Source organism: Pantherophis guttatus, chromosome 5, assembly GCF_059756535.1.
Source record: "Pantherophis guttatus breed Tessera chromosome 5, ASM5975653v1, whole genome shotgun sequence".
NCBI classification, from domain to species: domain Eukaryota; kingdom Metazoa; phylum Chordata; class Lepidosauria; order Squamata; family Colubridae; genus Pantherophis; species Pantherophis guttatus.
In genome coordinates this window covers 117236220-117251720 of record NC_142067.1, presented here as the reverse complement: position 1 = coordinate 117251720, position 15501 = coordinate 117236220, and the positions used below count along the sequence as shown (strand labels likewise).

Sequence of the window (15501 nt, the reverse complement as noted above, 5' to 3'; positions counted from 1 at the left end):
TAAATATAATAAGAGACTTATTCTTAATATAAGTAACTAGCAAGCTTTTTCTGGGAGGAGCAGTGGTGGACGATCAAACATGGAGGAATTTTATGTTTAGCTTTCCCCTTTTCCAGCTGAGTTTCCAGGATTTATTTCAGCTGGAAGAAGGAAGAATCGGGGAAGTATTAAGCACCTGCTTCAGAAACTTCTGGTCCTACTTGTTTCTTTTAAGTATGTTAGGCGGACCTGGAGAGGCCTTAAGGGAGAAGGTGGTGGTATAGAAACACCATTCACTGCACAAAACATACTGTTGAGGAAGCATTGCCTGTAGCTGTTGAAAGGATTGCTTTCTGAATGATGCTCATGTGACCAGGGCAAGATAAGAAATTATGGGTGTTGGCAGTTGGTATCACCAACAGTATTAGGTAATCCTGGCTAAGGATCTAGGGGTGAATGCTTGTGAACTAGAACAGAAATGCTAGAAATTTGAAGTAAATCTTTAACGGAAGAGCCAGGATGGTGTAGTGTGGGGATAGACTTGGAAAGATCTAGCATCAGGCTGACCTCAACCTTGCAAATCTCCCTGGGCAACTTGATTATCATGTTCATTGTGGAGAGTTGTGGAAATAGAGGGGAGACACTTGGGTTCCTGAAGGACATAAATCTAACACCTAGTCAAATAAATAATTAGAAAGTTATAAAAAGTGGTGCTCTTGACATGGAAGCGCCCTTGAAGACCTTTCAGAGGTTCTTCTCTAACTCATGACATTCTCCCATGTGATATTTTTACTTAAGGATCTACTCTGGTTAAGGTTCCCTTCCAGATAACAGTTGCTGGTTGTTACCTTTAGAACATTTCACAGTTTAGGCCCAGGTGTCATTGAGACATATCCTCGTACACTGAGATCTGGTGAGTTGGCTTAAAACTCAGGGATTGAGGATGGACAAGGATGGACCACCAGCAGCCTGCGGAGCTGGCAGTGGAGTCAGACAGTGAGGAGGCTAGGGAGGACAATGGGCCAGTCCTGGAGTCTGGGGAAGGCCCAGACAAGGGCTCTGCTTCGGAGGCAGAAATGGGGCCAGGGCCATCTGGGAGCGATGCGCAGACTCTGGAGCCTCCAGAGGTGGACAGCAGAGAGGCAGAGGAACAGGAAAAGCCTGTTCCTAATGTACACATGCGAAGAGCTGCCAGAAGGCAAGAACAGCTAAAGCGAAAAGGACGACTCGGGAGTAAGGCCAGGAGATGAATGGCCCCTCCCATAAGGCTTAAAAGAGCAGCAAAGGCTCTTGGGCTCTTTGTAGGAAAGCAACGTTGCTACATTTGTTTCTTGTCGGAGTCTCTTGTTCCTGAACTTTGTGGGGCTTTGCCAAGAAAAGCCTTTGGCTGGATGCCAAAGAAGACAAAGGTTTGTGAAGGCCGAAGGACTTTTTCTAAAGGACTTGTTTTGGAATTAATTTGGACTAAGCGGAGAATGAAGTAATTCTCAGCTGTTCTAATAAAAATATGTTTGTTTAGGACTGATCGTGTCTGGTAATAACTACTTGGGCCTAGGTCACAACACCTGGATGCAGAACGTAGGCCAAAGAGACCACCCCTCACATTCTGCAATGGTGCATTTCTTGGTTAGCTTTCTATTACAAGAATGTTAGAATGGAGAATAATAGCTTCTGGAACCGTGTTTAATCATTCTAAGTATTCTCCATAATTCTGTCCTTTTTAAGGTTTTGATTACCTTGTACTGGCTGGGCAGGAAAGCAGCCCGTAGCCCTTCTTATCATGGACCCCATCTGGATTTGAAAGCCTTTGAGAAATTGCTTGGACAAGCTTTGACCAAGGTAAGGCCTCGGTGACAGGATCGTTTTAGAAATGACAAAGATCGCAGGTGTCTCCGTCTCTCTCATAGTACTTTGTTCAGCATCTGCCTTGATTGACAAATCCACTTGAGGGTCAAACTGGCAATTCAAATGGATTCTCAGTCATGTTTCTAGGAAACCTTTTCTGATGATTTTCACTCTGAATCCCCAAGGGAAACATCCCAAGGGTCTAGGATAACTCAACGCAGTCAACTTGCCATGGCCATTTCGCCTTGGCTAACCCGCCACAGCTATCTCGCCTCACGACAACTTGCTGTGAACAGTTCCACATGGAGATAGATAACTCAATGCGACAAATGTTATTCACCACTGTTTCTTTGATGGAAATAACACTGACAAAAACAATAACAATGTCGAAGAAACAGTGGCAGATAACATTTATCTCATTGAGTTATCCCACATGGAATTGTCCATGGTGAGTTGTTGCATGGCAAGTTGGCCGCAGCGAGATGACTGCAGCAGGTTGGCCATGGCGAAATGGCTGTGGTGAGATGGCCATGATGACTTGGTCATGGTAAATTGTCTCATTCTGACATCTCAACAGGATAATCACTAGCCCTCTTATAGGCTCATTGTGTACAGAGAAAGCAGGCAACCAAAAATGGTAGAGATCCCACAAGGTCCTCCTGAGTGGACCCTCTAAGCTTCAAAGTCATTGGCAGAGATATTATCCATCTGAAGTCAGAGGCTTAACAATTTTAGTGCCTTTCTTTCCCATGAAAACATGAGACTCATCCTTGGGTGCTGCTGTTACTCCCAGTTGTTTCTTGCATGGATCTCATTTTAATTGGTGGCTTAAAACAACAGCCTTTAAGAGCCCTTTTCTGACCGATGGGGCACTATCTAACAACATGAAATTGAAAAAAGAAAAGTTGTACATTTAGGCAAGAAAAACCAAATGCACAGGTACAGTATATGTGGTACCTTGCTCAATAGTAGTAACTATGAGAAGGCTCTTGGAGTCTTAGTGGACAATCATTTAAATATGAGCCAGCAGTGTGCAGCAGCTGCCAAAACAGCCAACACAGTCCTAGGCTGCATAAACAGGTTTAGAATCAAGATCACGTGAAGTGTTAATACCACTTTATAATGCCTTGGTAAGGCCACACTTGGAATACTGCATCCAGTTTTGGTCGCCACGATGTAAAAAAGATATTGAGACTCTAGAAAGAGTGCAGAGAAGAGCAACAAAGAGGATTAGGGGACTGGAGGCTAAAACATACAAAAAACAGTTTCTGGAAATGGATTTGTCTAGGTTAATGAAAAGAAGGATTGGGGTGAGATATCTCAGGGGCTGCCACAAAGAGGAGGGACTCAAGTCATTCTCCAAAGCACCTGAAGGCAGGACAAGAAGCAATGGATGGAAACTAATCAAGGAGAGAAGCAACCTAGAACTAAGGAGGAATTTCCTGACAGTTAGAACAATTAATCAGTGGAACAACTTGCCTCCAGAAGTTGTGGATGCTCCAATACTGGAAGTTTTTAAGAAGATGTTGGGTAACCATTTGTCTGAAACAATATAGGGTTTCCTGCCTAATCAGAGGGTTGGACTAGAAGACCTCCAAGGTCCCTTCCAAATCTGTTATTCTATATTCTGCCATCTGTGACAGCAGCAATGAGAAGAAGCTTTGGTCTCTGAATCCTATAGGCTTTCTGCTGAATGTCAACTCCTCTTTTGTGTTTTTTCTCCTACAGGCCCTCGGGGAATCCTACAGCCCCAAACAAAGTGGAAGGGACAGCGGATACGGGGATTTTTGGTGCGCTGATCCGCTTTCATTGTCCGCCAGCCACAAGCGGGACGATTCCTTAGACAGCTTGGACTCTTTTGGCTCCAGATCTTCTACCAGTTTCTCTTCAGATCTCACTCTGAAAGGCGGCAGTGAAGGTGATTCCTACGCTTTGGGTTAATCCTTTTTTTATTTGAGAAGACAGGCCTTGGAAAGAAGTCCACTGTTGTTTGGCGCCTTTGCTGCTTTTGTTTGAATGGGTTATTTTCCTCAGGTGGTCCTTTAGATTTTTGCTAGGTTTGCCTGAAGGCACAGAAGATTTAATGATGAGCAACTGATTAAAAAATAAAAAAAGCATCCTAAGCTATTTATTTAAAACATTTGCAAATCGCTTCTCATTTTTTTTAAAAAAAATAAATAAATCCCAAAGCAATTTACAATAAAATTCAAGCTGTTAGCTTTGAACAGTGGCTTAAAATGATTGGTAAAGCATTCATTAAAGCATTGGGTTAGATATACAGTAATCAATGCAATAAAAATACAAGAGAATTAAAACAGCAATATTTATTTTAAAAAATACCCTACATGGATGCACAGGCTAAAAAAAGTCTCACAAATCCTTCACAAAAAACCCCTGTTTGAAGTTCTCTCCTGTTGCATTTTTTTTTTTACACCTGTGGCCTTATCATCCTGTGATCCTTCTCACACTATTTAGAACTCTTATTTTCATCGTTCCTTTACTTAGACATTAAAAGTATAGCATTTGTTTCAGCTTTGCTCAATATAGTTCATCATTCAGAACTCTAAAAATGCTTACATCAAAATTTCAACGCTTTGGTTCCATCCCAGCTAATTTCCTTTTCACTCTGTCTCGCTCTGTGGGAGATTTTTTTCACTCCCTTCCAAACCCAACTTTCCTTTCCATCAAAATCTCTTGATTTTTGCACTGGAAAGTGTTGATTTAAAAAGTTGGGTTCTAGTTCAGCGTTAGAAGAGAGAGAGAGAGACAGACAGACAGACAGACAGACAGGACAGACAATAGATACAAGATAGATAGATTAGATAGATAGATAGATAGATAGATAGATAGATAGATAGATAGATAGATAGATAGATAGATAGATAGATACGTAGGTAGGCAGGCAGGCAGGCAGGCAGGCAGACAAAGTTGACAGATGATAGAGAGAGAGACAGACAGACAGACATAGATGATAGAGAGATGATAGAGAGATGATAGACAGAGAGATGATAGATAGATAGATAGATAGATGATAGAGAGAGAGAGAAAGACAGACAGACAGACACAGATTATTTATTTATTTATTTATTTATTTATTTATTTATTTATTTATTTATTTATTTATTTATTTATTTATTTATTTAAATTTGTATACCGCCCTTCTCCTAGTGGACTCAGGGCGGTGCACAGCCAAAACTAAAACACATACCAATACAAAATTTAAAATTATTAAAAGAATTACATACTTTGTCCCAAATTTAAAACAATTCGAATTAAAACCCATTGACAATTAAAAGCTAAAAAACTAAAAAAACTAAAAAAGGGGGGAGGGTTCACGCCAGCCCTGCTTGATGGAAAAGAAAAGTTTTCAGGGCACGGCGAAAGACCCGGAGATCCGATATCCTTCGTATCTCCCGGGGCAAATCATTCCAGAGGGCAGGAGCTGCCACAGAGAAGGCCCTCCCCATGGGGGTCGGCAGCCGACATTTCCTGGCCGACGGCACCCTGAGGAGTCCCTCTCTGTGGGAGCGTACTGGTCGGTGGGAGGCTATTGGCGGCAGAAGGCAGTCCTGCAAATACCCAGGTCCTATGCCATGGAGCACTTTAAAGGTGGTAACCAACCTTGAACCTTGATAGATAGATGATAGAGACAGGCAGACAGACACAGATGAGAGAGAGAGATGAGAGAGAGACAGACAGACACAGATGAGAGATGAGAGAGAGACAGACAGACAGACAGACAGACACAGATGATAGACGGACAGACAAACAGACAGACAGACACACACACACACACACACACACATATTATTCATACTGATTCATTCCTATGTATAGGTAGTCCTTGATTTACAACCCTTCCTTTAGTGACTGTTCCAAGTTACAACAGCAGTGAACAAAAATGACTTGAGGTTGTTTTTCACACTTGTGTCCCTTGCAGCATCCATCCATGGTCACATGGTTGAAATTCAGACGCTTGGCAACTGACAGTCGCACTGTCCTGAGGTCATGTGACCATTTTTTGCGGCCTTCTGACAAACAAAGTCAATGGGGGAAGCCAGGTTCCCTTAACAACAGTGTTACTAACTTAACAACTGCAGTGAGAAAAGTCATAAAATGGGGCGACATTCAAACAGAACAGAAAGTTTGGGCTCAATTGTGGTCATAAATTGAGGACTATCTGTAATGCAAATTCTAGAGTGGGATATTGTCTGTGGCATTAATGCTGGGATTAATGCATCATTTTGTAAATCTAAAATAGGCATTAAAAAGGGTAATGGATCTCCTGAAGATGAACGAAGTTAATTTTGATGCGATATTATTGGCGTTCGTCTCAAAAAGCCATTTGGTCTGCTCGTTTCCAACAGAAAGCAACGAACTAATCAGTACTTTATTTTCATTTTGTGGCTTCCCAGTTCTTAAATTGTAACTGCAACTTTCTTCTTTCTTATATATATGTATGTAAAAGATTTTGAGAGTGACACAGATTCTGAAACCCGCGCCAGAATGCATGATCCTGGGAAAGACGACATGTCCTATCGCCGAGTGGCCTTAATTGAACCCAAGCCCGCTGCAGAATTCAACCGTTTCCTGCCCAACAAAGCCAAGCCACCAACTTATATGCCAGCGCCTTTAAGAAAGAAGAGAATCGAGAAGAATGAAGATAACAGAAGAAGCTGGGCGAGTCCAGTCTTTACTGAACCGGATGGAAATTTTTCGAGGTATTCTTGTCACGCTCAAACATCTCAAATGGTCTGTTTACAGTAAAGGCTGAGAAATTGCTGCCGGTAGGATCCAGATGCACCACCTTCCTTTCTTGCTGTTTCCCTTAGCAGTGATTTAACACAGGGGTGTCAAACTCGCGGCCCATGGGCCAGATGCATCACGCGCTGGCCACGCCCACTCGCGGGTTAACGAAGGGGGGAAGTCACGTGACGTCACTTGACAACAACGTGACGACACAAGTTTGACACCCCTGATTTAGCATTTCATCTTTGTGAACGGTAAGGCTTAATTTTAAGCTTCAGCTTTGAGGACAAATTGTGGCTGATTTTGTTGCAGGTGGGAACGCTTTGCTAAACCAAAACAAACTGGGAAAATTAGAGACCCAATGGGGGAGGAGAAGGGAAAGGCTTAAAATTTTTAACTGGTTAATTTTATGGGTAAGGGGTTTTAAATTGGGGAAGCCAAATTAATTTATTCACGTTTTAAAATTATTTTAATTTTCACATTGTATGTATTTTAATTTTGGCTGTTCACCACCCTGAGTCCTTCGGGAGAAGGGCGGTATAAATTTATTATTATTATTATTATTATTATTATTATTATTATTATTATTATTATTATTATTATTATTATTATTATTATTATTATTATTATTATTAATCTCTTCCTGATCTCTTCCCTTTTTAAAACATGTAAATTTTAATCTGTTTTTAAATTATTGGGGTATTTTAATTTGTCTGGGCCAAAAAGTTTAATTTGATTTTATCGGGTTTTTAAATTTTGTGTATTTATGTATTTTATTGTTGGCTGTTCACCGCCGAGTCCTTCGGGAGTAGGGCGGTATACAAATCAAATAAATAAAATAAAATAAAAAATAAATTATTATTATTATTATTATTATTATTATTATTATTATTATTATTATTATTACAACAACAAAACAACAACAACAACAACAACAACAACAATAACAACAACAACAACAACAACAACAATAATAATAATAATAATAATAATAATAATAATAATAATAATAATAATAATAATAATAATAATAATAATAATAATAATAATATACTGATGTGGCCCTGTTGGCCGCCGGCCCCTCCAGCAACCAAATCAGATGAGAAGACAATATTGGAGTCAGGGCTAACATCAACCCGGCCCCTCAGCAACCTGAGAGCTCCGAGGGGGAAGAGGGAGAGAGAGAGAGAGAGAGAGAGAGCCTGGGCCAATAGCCCCCAGGTCTGGATGTGGCTGATGAGGAAGAGGAGGAACAGCTGGGTCCAGTGCCTGACGCGCGGATGCACAGAAGGCAGAGGAGAGGAGAGCAGTGGAAATCTATGGGCCGATCCTTGGGACGGACGAGCCACCTCTGCTAGCGAAGCCCCACCCTAGCTCTAGGGATAAAGGGCAGGGAGTGGATATGACTAGGTGTGGCAGACAACTGCCAGGTCAGAACAGATACTTCCATTTGCTAGTTATGGTTATGCTGGCACTTTTAATAGCCAAGGATCTGAGACTTCAGTTGATCAGACTAGTAAATGCCAGATGCCTCCTTGCTCATAAGTTTACGGAGGTGGATGGTAGCCCCGGTCCCTCGAATTACCTTGCAGCTGCTAGTAATTCAAATTACAATTAAAACCATAGAGACAACTTTGCGGTGATGAGATCCATCTCTCTTCTAAAACAGTGCTGTTAGTAGTTGTCACCAATTCCGCCACTTAATTGTGCAAATTAAAACTAAATGAAGAATGCTTATTTGATGAACAGCTTAATTTAATTTGGGAACTCCGAAAGATGACTGGACAATGTTACATTTTATTTAAAGCTTACCGGGGGTTATGAATCACTATCAACCATTACACGTCTTTTGTTATGGTAAACTGGGTAATTTTGGTTTCTTTCTCTTTAATAGTATCATTGAGAGCAAAGCTGCTGTTGGAACCTAAAATAAGATATAAATAACATTTTGACATCTTCTTTACCTCCCACCCCACGGAAGCTATTCTCCAAGAGGATAGAAATTGTAGGGTGATAGACCAGGAGCATCTCCCCTTGTCTATCTTCTGAAATTCATAGGGACCAGCTGCATGTGACTGCAAGTCTTTCTTTGCTATGGTTTTGTATGGCACACAATTCTAGTGAATGCCATGGCTATTAATTATATTCTGTTGCTTTTATTGAGGTGCTCTCTGAGCTTGCAGACGTGTCATTACTCAAACTAGATAACATCATTGGTGCTAGTCTTTTGTTTGTATTCTTCAACTGCTGATCTCTGCAGAGAATCCGACTAGGTGATAGTGGGATTGCATGACCACTGATGATCTGTTGGCCTGATGGTAGCATCTCTTGGGAGAGGAAAGTGAGAATGCTTCAGATGTTTGTAGAAGACTTGCCAAACTATGGGTTCTTGGTAAAGAATAGCTTCTGTTCCCTTTTTGGTAACCATTAGAAAGGATTTGGGGCAGGGGTGAAATCCAACAGGTTCTGACAGGTTCTGGAGAACCATTAGCGAAAATTTTGAGTAGTTTGGAGGACCAGTAGCGGAAATTTTGAGTAGTTTGGAGAACTGGGAAATACCACCTCTGGCTGGCCCCAGAGTGGGGTGGGAATGGAGATTTTGCAATATCCTTCCCCCAGGAGTGGGGAGGGAATGGGGATTTTGCAGTATCCTTCCCCTGGAGTGGGATGGGAATGGAGATTTTGTAGTATCCTTCCCCTGCCACGCCCACTAAATCACGCCCACAGAACCAGTAGTAAAAAATATTGAATTTTACCATTGATTTGGTAGTCCAGTTGACCCATTTATCAGATCCAGTTCTCTAGATCAAAATAATCAGTTCCTGAAAAACTTGCTGTAAATAATCTCTCTTTAAGACATATCTTCCATTAGTGTTTTTTTTATATATATATAATGATTCCCATAATTTTATTCTTTTAGAAGGCTTACATGTATTCAACATTTTTGTACCTGATTAGTACAATGGTTTTGCATCAATAATTTATTGAACTTGTTTCACAAGTCAGTAACTCTAAGACAAAGGGGCCTACGGCCTTCTGTACTCAATAGCTAATTTTTTTTCTGTTTGTATTTGAAAATTCCAACCTCGCCGGATGTTTTGTGCAGCAACCACGGAAGAATTTTGGGGCCCGGGATGGAACGCAAGTCAGCAACTTACATTCTTTCAGACTTCTCCAACTATTTGGAGGAGGAGGAAGAGGAGGAGGAGGAGGAGAAAACCACGGGAATCCCAGACATCGAAACAGATGATCTTTACGCTCGCAAAATAAGTGCTGCTGTATCAGCTGTAAAAATCTCCTCTCATAAATTTCTCCCTAAGTCTTGGGCTCCGGGCGAAGAGTTGCACTGGAAAAAAGCACAAAGGATATCTTTTTCCAAACAGTGGTATAAGGAAATTCAAGGATTCAGGTTTGTCGTCTTGCATGTTCTTTCTGCATCCAAACCGATTTCTAGAAAATGCATTTGAACTCATTGAAGTCAATGCACAGAGGGGAGTCTACTGTTGCCTGGGGGCAATTACAGTGAATCGTTTCTCCGTTCGTCTTTGCCTATGGCCTCTGTGTGCACTGTTGTTGTTTGATGAAATAGATTGCTGCGCCTAGTTTCTGTGACGGGACTTATTTCCCTGCCTTTTCTCCTTCTCCCGGTGTGGGATCCTATACAGTAACATGGGAGATGCCGAAGCGGAAGATGCAAGAGTCCAGCCCAACCATAGCATTGCGGACAGCTTGGGTATCAGATGCCAAGAAGACTCTCAACCCATTAAGCCAACAGCTGAAATGGCTGCAGGCGAGATGCGTGGCCATTCCTCTGAGCTGCCAAGGTTCCTACAATTGCATGAGCCAGACTAGCTGATAAGTGAAGGCGTTTGTGGCTTGCTTAAACGGGGACGTGAATTATTGATACGCAAAGCTGTCTAATATAATCTTCTGTACCTGAGCATTCGGAATTGATGCTACTAAAGTGATAAGGATTGTTGTATGTCTGCTGGTTGCCACTCCCGTGCCTTTTATAATGGCTGGCCTGCTTTGCTGTTACCCCAAAGTAGAAGTCCTTGTCCTTTTAAAGAACAGAGCATCCAAATTAGCCTTGCTTCCTTGTTATGTTTGTGCACCTTTCTATAGAGTGTCTGCATCTTTTGGTCATCCTTTTTGTTGAGTGCTCGTTTATTGGCAAACCTCTCTCTGGGTTGTATCACTTCAGCAGCTGAAGGCCTCTTGTGATGGGATGTTCCTTAATAGACATTTTTGAAAACCTCCAGCTATGATAGTAAAAGGAGAGGAGAAAGCATTGTGATCTCTTTTCTTCTCTCTTTCCTGCATCTGTTTCTGATGTGGACAGATTTTTTTTGTCTGTGGGAAGAATCCTTCATTCAGGTGCAGAAATGACAGAGCCCAGAGCCGATAAACTTGCTAAGGATTGTAAACCTTTGCTAAGGTTGTGGTCTCCGTGACCTACACCATACTGCAAATCTAATGTGCGTATGTGTCTTTTATATCTCAGCCAGTTTTTATTTCTTCGAGCCCTGCAAAAATATTCCGAGGACTACCTGAATTCTGATCATAGAACCAAAGCTGACCCATCTTCAGGGCCTCGGCTCATAACGTGCAGAAAATCTAATTACCTTAGGCCAGGCTATGACCAAAGAATCCATGAGATTAGAGACTTTTATCCAGATTTGGAAAACGATGATTTGTTTGTCCGTAAGACTGGTGCCTCCCACGCGAATCCAGTCGTTCTCCAGGATTTTGAGTATTTTAGGAGGTCTTGTCAAGAAAGACCTCGTGTTGAAGGAGAAATTGTTCTTCAGCCCAGAGATGGGGAAGATGAAATAATTCCAGATTTAGAAAAAGATGACCTCACTGTTCGCAAAACTCAACTGCAAAAGAAAGAAGTGCCTTTATCTGGTGCACCTGACAAGTACCAACCTGCTCTTTTCCCGGATCCTTGGAGTCTACCCCCAGAAATTCAGGCCAAATTTCTATGCTTGCTGGAGAAGTCCACCCTCAAGAGCGAGAGTGAGCGGAGAGGAAAAGTCTTATCTCCTTCTTCTTCAAGGCAAAAGAAGGACGATATGTTGACCCGAAAAATGGAGCTGCTCAGCCTAGGAGGCAACGTCCAATCCAAGAGCTTCTGCCCAGGAGTGTGTAGCAAAGAAGATATGGAAAAATGGGAAGCCATCAGAGAGGCCAGCAAAACCAGGCATAAAAAACGGCAAATGGTTGAAAGGTCAGCTCATGGCCATGCATGGATCATGCTTGCATCTGAATATATGGAAATAGTGCTTGGAAGAGAACTGTGGTGTTTGTTTTTCAACAAAGCATGTCTTGGTGTGATGTTTAAGCTCGATGTTCATGTCTATCCCCATAAGTCCTGTTGTTGATCATCAACTGCTCGCAATCCATCCATCAGAAGTTTACAGGTCTGTTTTGTAGATTGTGTTTATTGTATTGGAGTGGTGCGGTGGCCTAGAGGCGGAGCTCTCGCCTCACAATCAGGAGGCTGTGAGTTCGATCCTAGGTAGAGGCAGCTATTTCTCTGTCTGGGCACAATGAGAATATATCTGCTGAACAAAACTCCGCACTGGCGACAGGTAGGGCATCCGGCCAGTAAACACTCTGCTAGCTACATTCAGTTGCCCAGACTCCACCCCGCAAGGGATTATGGGTTCGTTAAAAGAAGGTGATGATTGTGTTTATTGTACTCCAAGATTGTGTTTATTGTACTGGTCAAGAATACCAGTTTCTATTGTTAACAAGAAGCTGGTACCCCTTAGTGTGCAATGATTCTTAAACAAAATGGTGTATATTTGAAGTCTGTAGTTGAATATACATAAGCCATAATCACTGTCAGATTTTTTCTCTAAAAGTTCTTATGTGAATCTAAAGCTCTTCCATATAATATTGAAAACCTTTCCTGCAGATAAGACAAAAGGAAGATGCCTAGACGCCTTTTCCAATTTTCTTTTTCCCACAAAGGGGCTTCGTGTGTTGCTGCCCAGCCTACAATTCCTTTGATCAGATCTTCAAGTAGAATCTATATTTTGACAATCTGGTTTGATTACTCATTAATTAATGTCTATTAAATCCCTTTCAGAATGTGGGCCCTTCCAACCACACTGGCTTAATATTCAACTTTATTTTAACAATTTCTATAACACACCCCACTTTTCCCCCCCCCACCCCCAAGCCTTGTTATTGTCTGAATTGTCCAGAATTGTTTCCTCGTTGCTCAGAAAAGAAGCCTACTTCCAAATAAGTTGACGTGTTTGTTTATTCTTGAGAGAGGGGAGAAAGGCAGGAAGGTTTCCACTGATTTTTGTTTTTTGAAAAACCCCCCCCTTCCTATGGGAGGATTTCCCAACCTTTTCAGAAGAAGTTTGGATTCTAGAGGGCGTCAGGTGCCGATTATTGGCCCCACCGTTCGCCGTGAAGACACAGTCCTTGGCCAATCTTAATGAGCTTTCTGATGTTCATCTGGTAAAGTCCTTCTCGTCTTGAAATGACCTCATCCATTCCATTCTCCTTGCGCCACTCATGAGTTCTTCTTTAAGCGTTCTGTGTCTTTGTGTTCACTGCGTCATCCCAAAGGACCAACTGTGCATGTTTCATTGGAAAATAAGTATCTGCGAGCTGGTCGTTTTCATAAATTTAAATATTCAATTGAAGACATCCGTCAGAATAAATGCTTGATCGCTCCACCCATGTATCGACTTCTCTGCTGGAAACAGCCTTTCTTACGGGCTTCTCTCCTGGGCCCACCAACTGGGCAGGGCCCAGGCATTGGATTCACATGGTCTTTGAGCAGTTCTGAAATTAGTAGGTAATCCTTGACTTACAGCCATTGATTTAGTGACCGTTCGAAGTTGCAACGGCACTAAAAAAAAGTGACTTATAGCCAGTTTGCACACTTATGACCATTGTCTCGCCTTTCCATGGCCACAGGATCAAAATTTGGGTGGTTGGCCACTGACATGTATTTATGACAGTTGTGCTGTCATGGGATTATGGGATCGCCATATGTAACCTTCCCAGCTGGCTTTTGCCAAACAGAGTCAATGGGGGAAGTCAGCTTCGCACAATGACTGTGTGGTTCACTTAACAACTGCAGTGATTTGCTTTTATCCACAATAGTGGGGAAAAAAATTCATAAAATGGGGCAAAATTCACTTAACAACTGCCTTGCTTAGAAATGGAAAATTTTGGCCATAAGTCAAGGACCACCTATATTCTAAAATCTTATCAAATCTAAGGCAGCTGCAGCTGGTTGTTTTCCCCTCTGTGTGTTAAGCTTTTGATCTCTCCAAATATTTGTTGAAATAGTACAAATGTTCTATGTACCATTGTGATGTAACCATTGGCATTTCCATAAGTGAAGATCTCGTACATCTGCATGATGGTCCATCTCAAAACAATGAGAAGCATAGGCAGAAAAGGGACCACTTGTGTTTAAGGGTCACGTTTAAAAGTTAAAACAGGGCTTTGAAATGCGAAGATGTTGAGATAGTTGCAAGGGACCTCATATGCTTTTTCAAAGTCAATTGCTGCTTTAGCTGATCAGGTGGGCATGAACCTGTGGGCATCGTGACAACACGGCAATGCCAGTGGAACGCAATGTGTGAACTTTGTCGGTTTTCTGATTCCCTTCAGGCTGTTGCAAAAGATTTCCGAGGAACACGGGTAAGTGGAATGACGGAAGCATGGCAGCCTGTGAACGCCCCCCTAATTCTCCCGTCGAACCCCTTGTAACTCCGCTTGAGGCCATGTATGCATGTGCTTTTGGGTCTGGCGCTCAACTGGCTTGCAAAGCCCCCTCGGAAGCATCTTTGGGGACCCCACCCCAGGGGCTGCTGCTGCTCCTGGAGACCCACAAGAGGCTTCCTTGGAAGCTTGGGGGAGGGGGGAAGCTCTAGGCACAGCTTTGCAAATTCTCACAAACGGCTCCGGTTGTGGTAAAAGGTTGGCAACCCTGCTTCTCTTTGGCTAAAGACTCAGAATAAGTCATAGGCAAAAATAACGTATACCCATTGCAGTGTAAGCCAGTTGTCACAAGACTCAGTGCTGATGTCGTCTGTAAGTCAGGGAAGTGTCCAGTTGCATGCAGCACTTTTTATCCCAGGTCTCTGAAACAGCCGCGCTCAGAGCATTCTTTTTCATCTTAAATTATTTGATTTTTTGATGTTTTATTGTGTTGATTAAATTGTACATCATTGTGAAGAAGATAAGGGTTTGAACAGTTTAATAAACAAAAAAATGGTCAGAGTTTGCAGCAGCCATCACATCCAGAAAGCACACACAGGTAACTGATTCTGCAGGATTCATTAACTTCTCTTGCTTGTCGATCAAAAGGTTGGCAGTTCAGCGGTTCGAATCCCTAGTGCCACGTAACGGGGTGAGCTCCTGTTACTTGTCCCAGCTTCTGCCAACCTAGCAGTTCGAAAGCACGTAAAAAATGCAAGCAGAAAAATAGGGACCACCTTTGGTGGGAAGGTAACAGCGTTCCGTGCGCCTTTGGCATTTAGTCATGCCGGCCACATGACCACGAAGACGTCTTCGGGCAGCGCTGGCTCTTCGGCTTTGAAACAGAGATGAGCACCGCCCCCTAGAGTCAGGGACGACTAGCACATATGTGCGAGGGGAACCTTTACCTTTACCTTTATATATAATACAACACATAAGTAAATGTACAATACCAATGGCAGGTTCTCCCAACATGGTAGTAGTTACAAGCAAACACAGGCAGAGGAGAGAAGAGTTTCATTTACAATTCAGCAGATGGAGTAGATTTTGCACAGAGCAGCAGACTCAGAGCTCAGCACAGCTAAACCACACCCAGACTTCTTGCTTAAGTTTCAGTTTCCAAACAGCCCTCATTGGCTGACTTGTTGCCATGCCTATTCATTGGCTGACTATGGTTACTATGCCCTA

At 42.3% G+C, this 15501-nt stretch overlaps 1 protein-coding gene across 24 annotated transcripts in view; it reads left to right on the top strand.

Annotated features, from left to right (window-relative positions):
• LMO7 (LIM domain 7) overlaps positions 1–15501 on the top strand; it is a 169857-nt gene that overhangs the window by 106711 nt on the left and 47645 nt on the right. For 7 of the 24 annotated variants that reach the window (XM_087895524.1, XM_087895520.1, XM_087895518.1 and 4 more), the window contains 7 exons: positions 1705–1818; positions 3553–3742; positions 6293–6545; positions 9680–9982; positions 10239–10397; positions 11078–11803; positions 14224–14253. In XM_087895524.1, coding sequence (XP_087751650.1) covers positions 1705–1818; positions 3553–3742; positions 6293–6545; positions 9680–9982; positions 10239–10397; positions 11078–11803; positions 14224–14253 — 1775 coding nt within the window. The remainder of the gene's footprint in view (positions 1–1704; positions 1819–3552; positions 3743–6292; positions 6546–9679; positions 9983–10238; positions 10398–11077; positions 11804–14223; positions 14254–15501) is intronic. The other 17 variants (XM_087895541.1, XM_087895537.1, XM_087895536.1 and 14 more) reach the window with 4 other exon arrangements.